A 17448-nucleotide genomic window follows, 5' to 3' on the forward strand; every position below is an offset into this window, starting at 1 on the left:
CAGGGCTGCTCGCTGCTTCCCCTGCAGTTTCACCCTCCCGCACCGCTCCCAGTGCCGGTGCACCAACAGGAAGACGCTGCCTCAGCTCTCCATAATTAGTTTTGCTCAGTGTACAACATGTTTTGCTAAAAAATAAATAAATACCTTCCGGGCGAGCCAAGCTCTGAGCGGGACGCCAGCACTGACAACACGCTCCACTCCCCCTGGCCCCGGCCAAAAGTACGCGGCGTCCCGAACCCGGGCGTTGCTGAGCCATCCTGGCACCGTGGGACCTCCCTAAGGAGGCTTGCTCACGATTAATTCACTTATGAGCAGCCTCACCCCCTCCCCAACATGCACAACAGGTTCCATGCAAATTCGGGAGCTTTTAAATTATACCGTTAATGAAAGCAAATAAAGGCAGTTAAAAGGCAATTTGCTCAATTGGTGTTAATATTTAAGCACAGCATGTGCAAAAACGAGATCGCAGAATTTGGTCTTTCCATGAGAAAACTTTTGGTCCCGACTTTCCCGAAGAATGGACAGATCACACCAGTGAGTTCTGTGCCAGGATCAGGTCTGGAGCCCCCTTGGCAGCAGCCAGCCACTCTGTTTTAAGGGAATGTCCCCTGTGTGCCCCAGCGGCTCCACAATCTCCACGACACTGGCAATTCCTTCTCTGCCAAGGGGTGCAAGTGCCACCCCCTTGCATGCTGGCATCCCCACAGCCCTAGTGCCTTCCTGCAAACCTCTCCTGAGGGCAGAACCACAAAACCACCCCCTGTGCCTGTGGGACTTGAAGCACATCTCAAGAGGGGCATGGGCAGACAGAGGTGTCACGGGTGTCACTCCCAGCACTGCAGCCCCAGTGCATCCCTGGCTCAGCACATCCCTGTCACAGATGTAAAACCTCAACACGCTGGGAAGCTGTGCCAGCAAACAGAGAGGACAAACCACCACGCAGCAAGAGCTGCCCTGGGACACCTGAGGCACAGCATCCCTGCCAGGCACACTCTGGTCACTGCTTCCCGCAGTGTGATGTTGGTGTCATAGCAGTAATAAATTCTTAAATAAAACTGGAATCAGTGACCTGGTACGAAATTATCACAGGCAAAAGCAGCTGATGATGCCCCTCAGTGCAGCCCCACTCCTGGCCATGCTTTGGCTCAGGCCATGCTTTACGATGCTCTTGCATAAATTCGCTTTCAAAACAGGAGCTGCCAGTGAATGAGACCTCGATTTCTAATGGTTGGAAATATTTTGTACACTCTGCTGCTCCCTCTGTACCCCTTTGTCGGGGCTGAGGGCTGACGGCTAAAGCGGGTACCAAAAGACCATCTGTAGCTCCCGTCTTTACAGAGAAGTTTAAATAGGGGGATGAATGAGCACAGGAATTAATGAATGATAAAGCCGTATGGTCCCAGTCAGCCTCCTACGCCGGGATGTGGCATTCAAACCCTCCCAGCCTTCTGCCACAAAGAGAGGTTTCTAAGCTACAAAAAAAAATGGGGGAAAAAAGGGGGGGAGTGGTGCATGCAAGTTTTTAACAACAAATGCAGTGACTTGCCTCCAGGTTCCCACCCGATTTCCCTGCGCCAGGCTGGGGGAAAGGCATGCAGGAGGGGAAATCGGGGGGTTCCCCAGAGCCACCTGCAACGTTCCTTGACAGTGAGGGAAGGGAGAGGAGTCTGGGGCTCATCCATGTGCTGGGTGGGGGTTGCAGAGAGGGCACCTCACATCAGCAAGGGTGGGTAGATTTTGGATAAGCTGCCTGGACTGACCATGCTGCATCCACTTGGACAGCCTTTGTAGCATCTCCCCACCTTATCCATTTGGGACAACTTAAAGATGCCTGGTAAAAACTAAGGAACCAGGAAAGGCTGAAGGGTGTTTCAGGTGAGGGGTCAAAGTGAGGGTGTGCACAGAAGCACATCCATTAGAAACCAGCTCTACCAACAAAAGGCAAAAAAGATAAACCCAAGGCTTAAGGAACAGAAAAGAAGTCTGCTTGCCAGTGCAAGAGAAAAGATGCTCCAGCTCACAGTACAGCTGGCTGGAGATTAACAGGTGACACCCAGGGAGAGACATGGAGGACATGGAGGGAATGGTGCTTACGGAGGGCTCCTGACAGCCCAGGCACACTGACAAGGCAAACTCAGGATCAGACACCCCAAATCAGTTCAAATCCTGTTCAAGAACTGGGGTCTGTTTCCAAAACAACCCAGAAGAGGCAGAGGGAGTGTGGCGCAGTACTGGAACAATACTTGTGTTTTAAAAGCTGTCATGTGTAAAGCATTAGTGGTTTTGAAATTGCACTCTCAAGTTAATTAAATGGACAATCTTTTGTACATAAAAAGTGAAAGCACACAATCAAAAGCTAGGAAGGGGACGTGTCTCTTTGGAGCAGGGTGCTGCCTGTCCTTGCCCACTCTCCTGATCCAGGTATCCCAAGGGAGCCTCTGTCCCGGTGTGCCAGGGAGGCTGTTTGCTCTGCACTGAAGCATTCAGCAGCCCCAAACCCCAGGCCTGGGCACTGCACTGAGCCATCCCACGAGTCCATTTTCCCACAGGAACCACACATGCCCCATTCAGGGATTTCCTCTGCACAGGGATGTTTTACTGGCTGATGGCGGTGTGAACACCCGTGGCAGTTATCTCCACTGCAGTAAAACACCGACCTTCAGTTTTAGGCAGGAGGTAATGTTCACCATCGATTGGATCCACCATAAGCTGTTGATAATTGCCATTATCTCTGAGTTAATCTTGTGAGAGGTCAACAGTTTTATAAAAAACTTGCAAGCTGTATCTTTTACCTTCCAACTTCATAACTGGGTCAAAAGGTCAATTACTGCAGTTTGCTGAGCTGGGATTTCAGAAAAAAAATGCCTGCTCCCACCCCAAAGCCCCACTGGTGCTTGTGGGACGTGAGCAGGCACCCACGCTTGCACAGGCAATGCACCCAAACTCTTGGGCTGAGAAGTCCAGGGGAAGGGTTTTCTCAAGTCAGGGCTATCCCATGAGCTGAGCTAGGGGTGGCTGCTCACAGACCCACCCCAGCACTGGGATGTGGCCAGTGGGTTCTCTGCATAGCTGGGGAATGCGGGGTCCCTGCGTGGCTCAGGGCACAGGGCTCTGGAGATGGCAGCTGCCTCCCTGCCCCCGGTGCACAAAATGTGTGTTTAAACTCCTGGGCTCTGCTGCCACACCTACCCACGGAGGTGGCAAATAGAAGCAGAGCAGAAACCTTTGGAGGGGCTGGGAGAAGCCACAAAAATGGATGAATTTGTGGCCCACACTGTGATCCCACCTGCCTCCCCGTGCTCTGCATCACCAAAGATCATCACTGCTGTTTTTTCACCCCCCTGACAGGATGCTGCCAGGCAGCTCTGGCAATATCTCGCTTGGGGAGCAAGAAAATCCTTCGGTGCTGCTGCAGCCCCTCCCGTGAGTGCAGCCCGGGCCCGCGGAGCATTGCTCAACTGCTCGGCAGGCAGGTGTCATAAACAAGCAGGCACATGGCAAACATATCGATTTCCCAGAGCTTATCGCGCAGCAACCAGTGCTCAGTTACCAGGCTACTTTAATATGTAATTTACTGCGAGAAGGGAGAGTGGGGCTGAGGGTGGCTGGAATATTTACTGTGGGATGGCCAGGGAGGTGGAAGGTGTGAGCAGGAGGGAAGTACAGTGTCTCCTGCTTCCAGACATCCTTAGCATTTTCTAACTATTAAAAAAAAAAACCCCAGCCCCTCACTGCTGCGATGGAGTGTTTATACAGATGCCATTAATCTTCTTCTGCAACTGTTTATGCTATGAAAATATGGTCTTAGCTGCCCAGGCTCTCCACCTCCTTCATTTAAATTCAGATGCTTAATTTCTGTCAAAACAGGGCCCACCAAAATTACCTCCATCCACTTCTGGTGCTCAACTTGCCTCATCATCTGAGAACTGCCTGTCAGAGTAGGGAGGGACCCCAGGTGAGAGCCTGGGAAAGCGGGAGAGAGGAGGCATTTCAAGGGCTCTTCCTCTCCAGCTTAGATGAGACCAGACACGAAAGCCAAGACCAAAGCCCAGCCTGAGATAATGCTCCCACCCTGCACCCAGTCACCCATGGGGAGTGGGGATGCTTGTCCTGCCTCAGCACCTTCACCTCCCAGGGAAGGTGTTTTGCCAGCAAGCTGCACCCCCAGAGCAGCAGCAGGGTTTTGGTGGGGAAAGTACCATCCTGTCTCCCTCCTGGCCCTGCCCTGCATCCCAAGGTATTTTGCAGATGTGACCCTCAGGAGAATCCTGGGATCCACGGGAGGTTGGTGTTTTCAGGGCACGATATTTTAAAAATCCTTCTTGTATGGTGCCTCTCGGTAGAACTTTCGGAATTTACAAGATAAATACTGGTAATTTGATTCTTATCTTCTTCAAATCCAATTCTAAGGCAATTCTGTGTAAAGGACACTAATTATAGCCCAAGGGGAAAGAAAAGGTAACCCATCAGTGAGAACACACTGGAAACGTTTAAAGGGGTAATGTTTAAAGGGGTACAGGGCACTGAAAAGTTAAACAGATTTCAAATTGGCTCTTGCAAGAACAAAAATATGTTGGGTGAAAATCAGCCCCATTCCTGCTCCCCAGCTAGTCCTTCCCACGGGCAGCTCAGTGTGCTGGAATTGTCAGCAGCTGGGGCTGCCCCAGGCTGCTCTGCACATCCTTTTGGGACTGTCTGGCCACTCCAGAGCTGGGCTGGGAAGGGCAGTTGTGCAGAGACAGCCCCATCTCTGTGCCCAGACAATCATGATGCTTTTCACCCTCATTTCCCAGGCATTATTTACTGAGGAAAAGGCAAAGTTTATATACACAGGGGAATGTCACCAGCAACAGGTGCTGAAAATGACAAAACCATCACTTGTTAGTAGAAATATTATGGGTTTTCCAACAAACACCCTAAACATGGGATATTCTGGCTGCAAAACATGTCTGGAGGCCGGGAGCCCCCACATGCTCCAAATGGTTCTCTGTTCACTGCTGAAGAGAACTCTGAAGAGTGCTCTAAACAAGGTGAGGAGGAGGAGGATGGTGGGGAGAGCACATCGACCACTGCCACACAGAACAGCCCAAATGTTACAGCTCCTATAAAATAAAGTCCCAGCGGCAGGATGCAGAGCCAGGATGAGGCAGAAGATAATGCAGGAAGAATCAAAGGGATTTGGCAATCCAAATGGAGTCTTGTTTAACGAGTGCTGCCACAGGCTGTCATTCCACAGGCATTAACATCCATCCTCACCATCCCTTCGAAGACGACACGGTTATTCCCTTTAACACGGTGACACTTGCAGCTAACTCATGTCTGACCCAGCCAGCCAGGGCAGGCTCCGTGTGAGAGGTGACCAGAGGTAATTGAAATACACTCACTGCAGAGTGGAGCAGAAGGGCTGCCTCAGCAGCATCCCTCGGTGCAGCCCGTGACAGCGGTGGCACCTGGAGGTGACTGTCACAGGCCCAGGGTAAAGCAGCACCTTGCTGAGGTGCCTGGAGCGTGTGGAGCAGCAGAGCCACGCTGCCTGCAGCACACTGTCCCTGGAGGACACTGCCAGGAGCACACACACTGCCAGGAGCACACACACTGTCCCTGGAGCACACACACTGTCCCTGGAGCACACACACTGTCCCTGGAGCACACACACTGTCCCTGGAGGACACTGCCAGGAGCACACACACTGTCCCTGGAGCATACACACTGTCCCTGGAGCACACACACTGGCAGGAGCACACTCCCAGGATCACACACATTCCCAGGATCACACTGCCAGGATCACACTGCCAGGATCACACTCCCCAGGGCAGGAGGGCTGTGAGCATCCCGGCTCTGGCCCCTCGGTGCCTGTGGCTGCACTCCGCAGCACCGCACACGGTGGCGATGGAAGGTCCCTTCCTCGGCACACGGATCGCTGGCAGGAAGCTCGCCATGCACGGCCGCTTCCTTCACTTAGCAACAAAGGTGCTAATTAGGGAGCGAGCTGCTCTCCACCTCCAGCCAGAGGAGGATGCGGAGCAGCTGCCAGTGGCAGCCGAGACTTGAGTGTCATCCTCGGGAGATGCCCATCTCTGTGAACCCTCAGTCAGCCCCCCAGCACCATGGTCCCCTCTTCTGCCATCCCCTTCCCATCTTCTGGCCAGGCAGAGCTGGCCGGGTCTCTCTCCCAGCGCAAGGTCCAGTACAAGCTCTCCTCCCAGTGATGCCTGCATCCTTAGCTCACACTGGAGGCTCCCTGGCCTGAGCCGGCTGGTCACAGCCCCTGCTCCAGGGCAGCCTGCCACAGACCCACCCTGCTCAATAATGCATTGGGCAGTGCTCACTACTGCAAGGGAAGGATGATAAACATTTCTGCACTGCTTTAAGTTACATTTGGTTCAACGCTGAGGGAAGAGCTGCCTCCAGCTAAAGGGTCAGAGAAGCCAGAAATCAATACAAGTGCTTGCCTCTGCATCCCGAGATCTCAGTGTCCCTCCCCAGATCTGTGGGCAGGACTGGGCTGGGGGAATCCCACAGGCAGGTCTGGGGGCATCCCCTGGCAGCCCCAGTGCTGCCCCACTCTCAGGTACTGCTGACTCAGCACCCTGCAGGCTGGGAGCTGCCAGTGACCCAGTTCCCACCACAACACCCTTTCCTACAGCCCTGCCCTACATGCAATCTTCCCCACAGCCCCAGAAATGCAAACCCCAAATTCCCCAAAAAATCCCCAACCAAATGCTGCCCTTCAGCTAGGGCAATGATGAACTGAAAGGCCGGGGGAGGCGTAACAAAGTCAGGATAGCATTGCCCCATCCCTCACCCAAGGAGAAGACAGGAACCTGGGAAACAAAACCAAGTACTTTTCACTTTTCTTCCACTGGAAGGTTTTCATCCAAGTCAAAATGCTCCTAAGATGATTCCTGCTACAGGGAAGCAGGTTTTCTGCCAGTTTCACTGCACAAGCTGGTTCCCACCAAGGCAACACATGTGCAAAAGAAGGCAAAGGCAGTGTGGGCAGAGCCAGTGTGTCACCACGTGTGACAGGCGCCTCTGGTCACTGCTCTGATTTGCAGGAGAGCCCTGTGCTCTGCACTTAAGATCTTTTCTAAGAACAGGGGGAAGGAAGAAAGAGAAGAGGAAATCAGCTCGTTCCTGGTAAAAACAGCAGAACGCGCTGGAGGGGGGCAGGAGGGTGGGGGATACAGAGGGTTTTGGTTCTGAGTGCCGTGCTGTTTGGCACAAAGGGGCCCTGGCGTGTGGGCTGATGGCACTGCAGTGTCCCCACCACACCACGGCAGACAGGACCCACCCCGGCGCTGGCCCGGTGGCCAGCACGCGCTGCCAGGGCTCGGTGTGCCGGTGCCAGCCAGGTGTGGGTGCTGCACAGCGCCGCTGCCTCTTCTCCTCATGCAAAGGCCGTTCACGTGTGCTGTGCAGCCGGCTGTCACTGCAGCCTGTGCCCAGGTCAGATCTGTCCCCAGCCCTGCCTGTGCCCTGCTGTGGCAGCCCCAGCTCACACAGTCTGAGAGCTGTTGGCAGAGTCTCTGCAGCGAGCATCCCCTCTGCACATCCTCTCTGTGCATCCCCTCATCAGGGAGCCCCTTCTGCTACAATTTGCACATCCTATTCCAGACCTGTGAAAACAAAATGGCTTAGAATGCCTTAGATTGGGAGGGACCTTAAAGCTCATCCCATATCAACCCTCCGTGACGGGCAGGGACACCTTCCAGTGCCCCAGGTTGCTCCAAGCCCTGTCTACCCTGGCTTTGGACACTTCCAGGGATGGGGCAGCCACAGCTTCTGTGGGAACCTGTGCCAGGGCCTCACCACCCTCACAGGTAAAGGTGATGCCTCAGCTCACAGCCCTCTCTGCTCCTGCATGACAGCAAAGCCCTGAGAAACCAGCGGAACAGCCAAAGACACTCTGTGAGATCTGGAAGGCAATGAGCTGTCCCAAAAGCCTTGTGCTGCCATGCACATGCACTTTCAAGAAGGCTGGCTTGGTTTTGGTTGAGTTTTTTAAAAACACAGCCTGTGCTGTGGTGAAACTGGATTTCTTTGGAGTCATAGCCTTCCCGGGTTTACTCTGTGCACGCCAAAATTAGTACAACCTGTCCCTAAATACCATAATAAAAAACACGTAGTAAGCGCTTTGCCTTTATTTATGTCAGTGGTGGTTTCAAGCAGGATGAATCATGCTTCCTCTTTAGCACTCCTTTCTAATATGATTTACTATAAATACTGCATGGCGACGAGAATGAGGGAAGGTGACCAAGGACAAAGCGTGTGGAGTCCAGCATCATCCCCAGACTCAGTGGCAAAAGCATAAAAGCACATTCAGTAGTTATGATGGAGCAGAAAACCACATGAGGGCTGTAAATGGTGCAGTACCTGCTGTGGAAATCACAGATTATCCTGAACCCGAAAGGATCATCAACATTCAACTACTGGCACTGCACAGGACGGCCCCAAAAACCCCACCACGTGCCTGAGAGCATTGTCCAAACACTCCTTGAACTCTGGCAGGGTGGGTGTTTGGGAATCACAAAGGTTGGGAAAGACGTCTGAGGCACCGAGACCAGCACTCAGAGAACACCAGAGTTCTCCCAGCACTGCCAAACCCACCACTAAAACACGTCCCCACGTACCCCACCCGTGTCTTCTGAAGCCTGCCGCTGGCAGTGGAAATGACTGCTGCTTGGCACCATGGGTTTTTTGAGTTTCTCTTTATTTTTATGCTCAGTTGACGTTTCCCTTCTTTACAGAGCACCTTCCTCGCCCCACAAGCCGCAGCTGGATGAAGGTGTATTTTCCCAAGCTGGGGTGCGCAGTTCCCCGCGGTGTGCGTGGCGAAGGCGCAGCATCGGCCGTGCCGGCAGCCAGAGCTGTCCCCGCTGCGGCGAGCCGGCCGCTCCCGGCTGAGCAGGGGGTTATCAGCCCGGCCCATCCACGCCGATAACCAGCGCATCTCCCGCGCTGACACCGCAACAAAGCAGGGCGTTTAACGCTGATTTATGGCGGGCGGGCGGCTCTAGCCAGGCTTTGCGCGCCTTGCAGCGCTCGTGCCTACGTGGAGAAGCTTTTCCTCAATCACACGTTGCCGGTTTGTTTGCTAAACAACGTGCCAATAAAACAGCAATGAGACTACGAAGGCCGATGGAAACCTGAACCAGCACAGCAGGGCGCGTATCCAACCATAATCTACTTAAAATCAGTTAAGAACACTACAGCGAAAATGATCCGGGCGGCCCTGGCCCCTGGCCAGCGTGTGAGCCTGGGCCACAAAGGCTTGCTCCCGCAACCCTGATTTTAGGGCAATGCTCCCTCCTTCAGATGCAGAGTGACCTCTTGCCAAAAAGAGGAATCGACCTCCTTTGTGAATGCCGTGGTCCAACAGCACCTGTACTCTTCCAAAGGTAGCTGCTGCTCTGCTGTCAGCACAGAAGTTACCCAGAGCGCTGCCAACGCGAACCAGAGTGTTCCAAACCGAATCCAGGTTGTTCAGGCGTGCCTCAGCCTGCATAAAGATTTTTTCAGAGCAGACACACAGGTGATACACTGAACACCCCACAGCAGGGCTCAGCAAGTGGGCTTCAGCCTGGGAACAAAAGGAGATGTCACAACTGCACTGGAAACTAATCAGCCCATGTTAAAAGGTGCCTGGCCACATGCAGACTCCCCTGCCATGTCGGCATTTATTCCAAAGGATGCAAGCACCTTTCCCTACTGCTCATATGATATCCTGTCTGAAATTCCCTTTGTGCCACCCTCCCTGTTTCAGCTGGTACCTGTCACACCACCAGACTCTACCAGGGCCAGGGCGAATGCCAAGCTCTGTCCGGGTCTCCGGCTGCAGAGCAGGATGCAGATCCCTTCCAGCAAAGGAGGGAGCCATGCCCTGCAAAGGACTGATCCCACCATAAAGTGCTGAGCCAGGCAGGGGAGAAGAACCCCTCACCGGCAGAGTGACACAAGCCAGGACTGCTGGGTGAGGAGGAATGAATGGAATAGGCTAATTTACACAGGAAGTGAGCACTTACCAGACCCTTCATCCCAACACACAAAACCCTCTGCCATATCTGGAAGCAATTACACCCAGTTAACATGATCTGCCTGCCACTAAAATTAACTGCAAACAGAAATATTTTTCACTTTTGCAACAGGAGATGCCATGGCCCCGTGTTTGGCTGCCGGGAAATATTTAGTAATTACTCATTTAAAGCCTCTCTTGAAGCTGTCAAGGGGGGTAGGGGAAGAATAAAAGAAAAATCTTGCTAATTGCAGGCAAAAAGGAAAATGCAGATCATTTTACTCTATCCAAGGAAAACAGATTTACAGACTGGTGTAACTATAGAACCAACATCCCGCAGAAGCAGGGAAGGCTGCAGGAATGCTCTGTCACCAACAGCCCAGGCTGCTCTGCACCACTCCCATGCTCCAGGGAAAGGAAGAAAGGGTGGACAGTCACCCCTGAACCAGCACAGGCTCTCTGAGAGGCCCTCTGTACAGCCGTAAAGGCATTTTAACCAACATCACTGTGTGAGGTGTAACGAGGACTGAGGATGCTCTGCAAATCTCACCGAGCTGTTGCAGCAACAGCCAGCTCTGGGGAAAAGACACCCGAGTGTCTTCAATGCGACAGGTTTCATGTATTGGGGTCCCAGCCCTACAGCCAGTGGGGTCCTGGTCCCTGGGAACTGAACAGTGCTGGGGAAGGGGCTGCACACCAGGCAGAGAGCAGGCAATCCATCACAGCCCTGGATGTCCCTCTGCAAGGTGTCAGAAGCACCAGGCATCAGGGCCAGGAGAAACCAGAGTTTCACTGGGCAGAGGGAAACAAACAAACAAACAAACAAATACACAGAAATAGGTGTTTTCTGATGGGAGCCTCAGAGCTTCAATTTCAAATGTAGTGCATGCATAACTAAACCGATGCAGAATAATGGATGGAATAATGTGGAAGCCAAAGAGGGCTTTTCTCCCTCCACACTTGGAGCTGAGTATGGAAATGGTTAAGTCACCCACTGAATAAATCAAAAGTTCAAGGCTGCAACATACCACGTTGTATTCCCCCTCTGCCCATGACAAGAACCAGAGAGCCCCCGAAATCCCAAGCATCCTGCGCGGGGTCTCGGCCAGCGCTCACAGGTTACACGCTCGGGGTCAGCGCTGTGGACCTTAGCTGCAACATTCATTTCCTGAGCGGGGCACGTCCCCCTGCCCATAAAGCTAATAAGAGCTTCCTCGCCCGGCTGCCCTGCACCGCGGCCCAGCAGCCGGGAACGCTGGTTTCCATTAGCCCCTTATGATGCCAGGTGCCACTAATAAGGCCCATCAGCAAGAAACAAGAGCTGCCAAGTCATCCTCCAACTCTGGAAGTAATCATGGGCAGAGTTTGGGGGGCTGCTGTCCCGGCCTTTCCTTCCCTCCCCGCCTTGCTTTCCATTTTTCCTCCTTTTTTTTAAAGTTTAAATTGCAGTGGAACATAAATTGACAAATGCTTAAAATAAAATAAAAACCAACTACTGTATTCGGCTACTGAAATTAACACTAATAACATCTCACAAAGCACTTGGGATCTGATTTATCACGTTTATTGCTTTAATGGTACACTGCATCTGTTTCTCACTGTGACATGCCGAGCAGTGCCAACGTGCCTAATGGCATTAGCAGTACAACGCTCAGCTAATCCAGGTGGAGAGAGGGGAGGTGAGGCTGCCAGAGGAAGAGCCAAAGGCTGGATCCAGATGGGAAGCTGCAGTTTTCCCAAGCAGGAGCATTTCAGACTGATGGGAGCATTGATGCCTGGCCCTGAACACTGGTGCTGCTGGTAGCAGAGAGGCAGATCCACTACTTTTCTGCCTTAAATGGGAAAAGAGGGCACAAATCTGGAGTTTGGGGTACAGTGGCTGGACAGCAGCCACTGGGGCAGAGTGAGCCTCCTGACCCCATCCTTAAATCCTCCACTGGCACAGACACATAACAGACCTGACAGTTGGCGTGGAAGCTTCCCCCAAGGTACATCCCCCCATATGACAGTGAGGACAAGCACCCTGCACCCAAAATTGCCCCACGAGGAGCATTCACACACCACTGGCCTCCATCGGCCTCATGACACCATCACCATGAAAACACTTTTGCTTTCCAGACCAGCATCTCCATCTTGCAGTGCCACACGTGCTGCCAGCAGCCGCATCGCTGTGGAGGGTGAATTCCCGGGCAGCATCGGCTTGGGATCCTCGACTGTGCCATAAATGAAGCGTATGGGATCACATCCCCGCTGGCAGCCTTCCCAGTTGCTATCACTTTATAAAGACATGCTTTAATTTTTTTAAAGTTTTAAGTTATTTAACTTCCCGATGACAAATTATGCCAGGCTCAGTTGGCAGCTCAGCACAGCTCTCGCCTTGCAGCTTGGAGGTTTTCCTTCACAAAACAGCCCCCAAAAGGGCCGCTGAACTATGGCTTTTTTGTCTGCAATTAGAAGCGACGATCAATACTAACATTAGATTAAGTCTGAACTTTGCTGAACCCAGAAGGAAATCTTTTATAAAAAAAATTAAACACTCGATGACTCAATCTACACTCAATTAGTCAAAATCATAAGCTTGGTAAGGGAGAAAAAAAATGGATCATGCAGCAGCCGGTGGGTTCAGGGACCTGAAAACCCTGATCAGAAGCAGCGCCAAGGCTTGTGGCCACTTGGCCCCACAAAGGTCACAGCTCAGTGCCCCTGGGTATGACATGGCACAGACAACGCTGCCACGAGGCCACGGAGCCGTGTTACCACACTGGGCCAGGGCAGATGACTGTCCCTCGGGCACTGTCTGTCACCCAGGGCCAGTGGCCCCCTGTGCTTGCCGAGGCCAGGCCAACCCTCTGCTCTCCTTTTTCCTGCACGTGCTTCCCATACTAATGAAGACAGGAACAACACTCAGAAGACTCCAAGACTATAAACATATATGTTTACACTTCTATAGGCATGTGTGTGTAAACAAACAGCCCTGCCATATGCATGGGCTGCCTGTGCTCTGCAAACAGGCTCGGCACACGCCGGCTCACTGAGCTCCCTGCGGAACGAGCGGCACTGGTGCTGGTGGCTCCGGGCTCTGTCCCCTGCTGGGGCTCGGCACGTGGAAGCTGTCACACTGGCAGCCAAACACCCATGGAACAGTGAGGTACCCCCGCCCCTGCTCCCTGCCCCCCCAGCTCACCACAGCTGGGAACGGCTCTGATTTGGCTTCTCCGCCTCGCATCAGGGTCGGAAAGCAAAACCACAGCAGCGAGTGCACGGCAGAAGGAGGTCAGCGAAAGTCAACGAGTGACTCCGTGGTGCCCCTGGCACATCCTGCCCCCCCTGCAGCCGGTTGGGAAGGTGGTGCCCAGAGCCCAGAGCAGGGTGCACATCCCCAGGGCCCCTCACCACCAGGCAGTGGAGCGAAAAGGAGCCCGCAGCCAGCACGGTGCAGCTGCCACCAGAGCTGCTCCGGCAGAGAGCTGCAGATCCCAACCCAGCGCAGATGCTGCTTAACAGCTCCATGAATACAATAGGATCCCACAAATCCTCCCCAAATGGTAATTCTCACAACGTATTAGAAAGCAAACACTATAAAAAAGCCACATGAGACCCTGTCTACACACGAACCGCCTGGGATTTAGACTATGGGGGCCGGGGAGTGAGTTCATTGGACTGTTACCCAATGCCTTTCAACATGGACGGTCTTACAGATCAGTTTAAACATGGCTCAAAGGATTTGGCTAACCCTGCAAAGTTTGCCAGCACCAGGTAATTGGTCTGAAAGCAAGAAGAGGCAAACAGAGTTTGGTGCTGGCTTCAGCAACTGCCTTTAAGGCTCTGCTGGCAGGGGTGAGTGCTAAGCTCCGTGCTCCAGGCAGACCCCGAGCCCCGCGGAGCACGGCGTGTGCCCAGCCTCACCGTAAGGATCGTGAATAAGTGCGAAATAAGCCATGGCTGCAGCCGTGCCTGTCCAAACAAGCTTTTCCCCGGAAAGCTCTGTGAAATAGGGGCTGCCGTGCTGGACAGCTGGGCCACGCTCCCTCATCTCACGAGCACACGGGAAGGATGTGACCGGCTCTCCCTCGCCCTGGACAAATTCACGGCTGGCGACAGGAGCCTCCGGACAGCCCCAGCATCGCCCTCCACCGCGGCCACAGCAACTGCTGCTCTGGGCTTGCAGGGGCAAAGGGAGAGCCTTGAGACCGTGGCAGAAAAGCACGTTAAAATTCTCCCTGAGCCCTCACTGCAGCTCTCCCGGTGACGTTCGGTCTGCATCACCACACGGCCGAGGCGGCTTCGGGGACGTAACCAACGCCAGCCCCAGCTCTCCCACTCGCGGGAGGGGGAAACAAAGCGGAAAGCGGCCGTGCACCCACACGGAGCCGAGGAGCCTCAAGGGGTGAAGGCTGCTCCCCGCAGGGTCCGTGCGGCAGAGCGAGGGGCGATGCTGGCAGCCCCGCAGGGCTGAGGATCCCGGCTCGGCAGCCGCACCCGGAGCGCTCGGGCTGAGCGTACGGGCACCACGGCTCCGGCAGCCGCCGGCAGCTATCCCGGCCCGCCGGCAGCACCGAGTGCCCCGCCGGAGGAGCGTGCCGGCACCGGCACCGGCCCTGCAGCGCCTGGCGTGCATAAGCACTAATAAACCTGTTGATTCATTAAAAATCTGCCAGGGTGCGCTGCCAGGGGAGGCAGGGAGAGGCGAAGGCACCATGCCGGTGATGCCTTCCCTAGGCAGGACGCCGCTGTCCTGTCGCGGGGCTGCAGCCGCACCGGGGGCCAGAGCAGCGCTCACCGAAGCACGTTCAGAGCCATGGGATTTAACTGGCGACGCCGATTTTGGTGTGGTAGTTAACGTGGCTCTCTTCCCCAGCCAAATCAGGGAACAAGCCCCGGTCCCTGAGCCACGACCTGCAGGCGCTGAGCTCACGTGTCAGCAGCCACCACCACGCTCCCAGCCAGCAGCGAGCCCCAGGCTGCGGGCTGGGACTGAGCACAGACATCCCCCCGCCCTGAGCAGGGGACCCCCGGAGCCGCAGCTGCAGCCCTTGGAGGTTCAGCCCTTCCCCTTCCCCGCACGGACAGACCCGCGGCTCTGCGGCACCCGAGCCCTGTGCGCTCGCCCCGGCGTTACCCAGCCTGACCCCCGCGCCACTTTGTGCCAAGTGTAAATGTTTCAAAAACCGGGAAGCTGAGCAGCACAAACCCCCCCAGGCTGGCAAGTCACCACATGTTGCCACCACTGCCCGTGCTGGCATGCCCCGGCACTGGCACAGGAGGGACCGGCTCTCAAGAGAGTGGGCGAGTGCTGCCTGTCCCCACTGCATCTCTCCACACGCAGATCCCTAAACTCAAAGGGCAGCAACTGTGAGCTGCTTGGTTGACGCCAGCCACGGAAACTGGTGGGGTTTATGCTCGCAGGAAACACCGACGGCCCCAGCTCATCCGGGCTGTCTCCAACCAGCACTCACTGGAAGGAACCTTCTGGCACAGTCGCCAGATCTGGGGGAGCTGCAACAGCCATCCCTCTGAGAATGCTACTCCACAAGTTTTGGGGCTCATGATGGAAAACTTTGCACCAGCGCACACGACACTCAAACAGACAGCGAAACCCTCTGGCGAGATCCTGGCTGCCCGGTGCAGCACGGCCTCGGCACTCACCTGTGCTGCTCGAGGGTCTCGTTGTCCGGTAGCTCTGCCCCACACACGCTGCACTGCTCACCCAGGGCTCTGCTCTCTGTCTTCATGCCGGCTGCCAGCTCCCCCAGCTTGCTGAACAGCTCCCGCTGGATGAAGCCCTGGGGCAGCAGCCCGCCATAGGCGCTGAAGTCCATGGAGACAGCCAGGGCCGGCTGCACGTGCAGGGCAGATGCCACCGTGGGTGGCACGCCGAGCACCGGCTCAGTCTTGTGGTTCGGCAGCAATGAGTAGATGCCCAAGGGCTTCTCTCCCGGGCCAGCGGCGGACGGCTCCGGCCCCAGCGGCAGCCCCTGGCCGGGATCAGGGGGTGGCTCTGCACCCTCCTCACGGCTGTAGTGCAGTTCACGGGCACTGGTGATGACACTGCTGCGGGTCGGGGTGCCAGGTCCTTCCTTGCCCTTCTCATCAGGCTTCTCCCCACTGGAGGCACTGGGCTCGGCTGTCCGGGGACTGTCATGACTGGAGGCCTCATCCACCTGCATAGCTTCAGTTTTGACTTCAGCGAGGCTGGAGGGGCGGCGGGTGGTGGCAGAGCGTGAGTCCTCGGGGACACTGGGTGGCAGGGCACCCTGCAGCAGTGACTGCCCAATGGTCATCAAGCTGTCCACCGCCGCCTTGGTGGGGCTCATGGAAGAGAGGGAGCAGTAGGATGCAGAGGCAGAGGGGCTCTGCTCCACTGTGGCTGCTGGCAGACTCTGGCTGGCCATGCCAGCATAGCCACCCTCCTCACCAGTGGGCTTGGAGATGAAGAGGCCCTTGATGTACCTCGACTTCCTCTCCTCCTCCTCCTCGGTGGTGGTGGCGGCACCTCCATCAGCCATGGCGACCTCGGTGTCATTGTCCTCAGAAGCCTGTATAGTCTCCAGGATCTTCAGGCACTGCTCCTCCAGGTACTCTATTTCCAGGATCTCAGCAGCATAGAGCAGGTCATCCAGGTCCTCGACCTTGGCTTGTAGGGTGGCGGTGTACGCGTACTCCAGGATCTGCTGGAATGTCTTTGGCGAGAGGAAGTCCAGGGTGTAGTGCTGGCTGTTGCGGTGGAAGAGGATCTCAAACATCTTGCTGGTGCAGGCCAGCACGGTCCGGTGCGCATGGAACTCCTGGCTGTCCACCATGATGACCACGTCGCACAGCGTCCCCGCCAGGCGCATCTGGTTGGCTTTGTGCAGCAGCCCGGTGGGGTGGCAGGGGTTCTGCAGCTGGATCAGCCCCATCTTAGTCAGATCCATGGCGCGCCCCAGGCTCACACATCAGGGTGTCTCGCCGTCGCTCAAATCTGGGACCAGCTTTGTGTGCCGACTATCTGCGAAAACAAAAGGCGGAGGGGGAGAGGAGCAGAGGGGAGCGGGAAAGGGGGAGAGGGGAGGGAAGAGACGAAAGAGAGAGAAAAGGGGAAAAAAGAGAAAAAAGGAGGGGGAGAAAGAAAAGCCGGGGAGAGAAAGGAGAGGAGAAGTGAGAAGGGAGCAGAGAGTAGAAGGGAGTGGGGAAGAGAAGGGATCGGGGAGAGGGAAGTTAGCCCGCAGCCCAGCAGCGACTCGCCCAAAAGTTTCCGCGCTGCGCGGCGGATCCGCGGCTGCCGGAGCCGCGTCCCCGCTACCGCCGGCCGGGAAAAGCAAGGGAGGGAAGGGAGAGGAAGGTGCGCATCCCCCGCCGCCGCCCGACTCCTGCTCCGGCCGCTCTGTCCCGGGGCGGGCAGCGCGGTCCCATCAGGTGCGCGGCGAAGCGGCGGAGCCCCGGCCCCACGGCGG

The 17448-nt window shown here is 55.4% G+C and overlaps 1 protein-coding gene across 3 annotated transcripts in view; it reads right to left on the minus strand.

Annotated features, from left to right (window-relative positions):
- Positions 1 to 17097, minus strand: part of ZBTB16 (zinc finger and BTB domain containing 16) — a 53932-nt gene extending 36835 nt beyond the window's left edge. For all 3 annotated transcript variants that reach the window (XM_033519721.1, XM_015649665.1, XM_033519722.1), the window contains exon 1: positions 15662 to 17097. In XM_033519721.1, the coding sequence (XP_033375612.1) occupies positions 15662 to 16929 (1268 nt within the window). In that variant the 5' untranslated portion in view covers positions 16930 to 17097. The remainder of the gene's footprint in view (positions 1 to 15661) is intronic.
- Between the last annotated feature and the right edge of the window lie 351 nt (positions 17098 to 17448).

Source organism: Parus major, chromosome 24 (genome assembly GCF_001522545.3).
Source record: "Parus major isolate Abel chromosome 24, Parus_major1.1, whole genome shotgun sequence".
NCBI classification, from domain to species: domain Eukaryota; kingdom Metazoa; phylum Chordata; class Aves; order Passeriformes; family Paridae; genus Parus; species Parus major.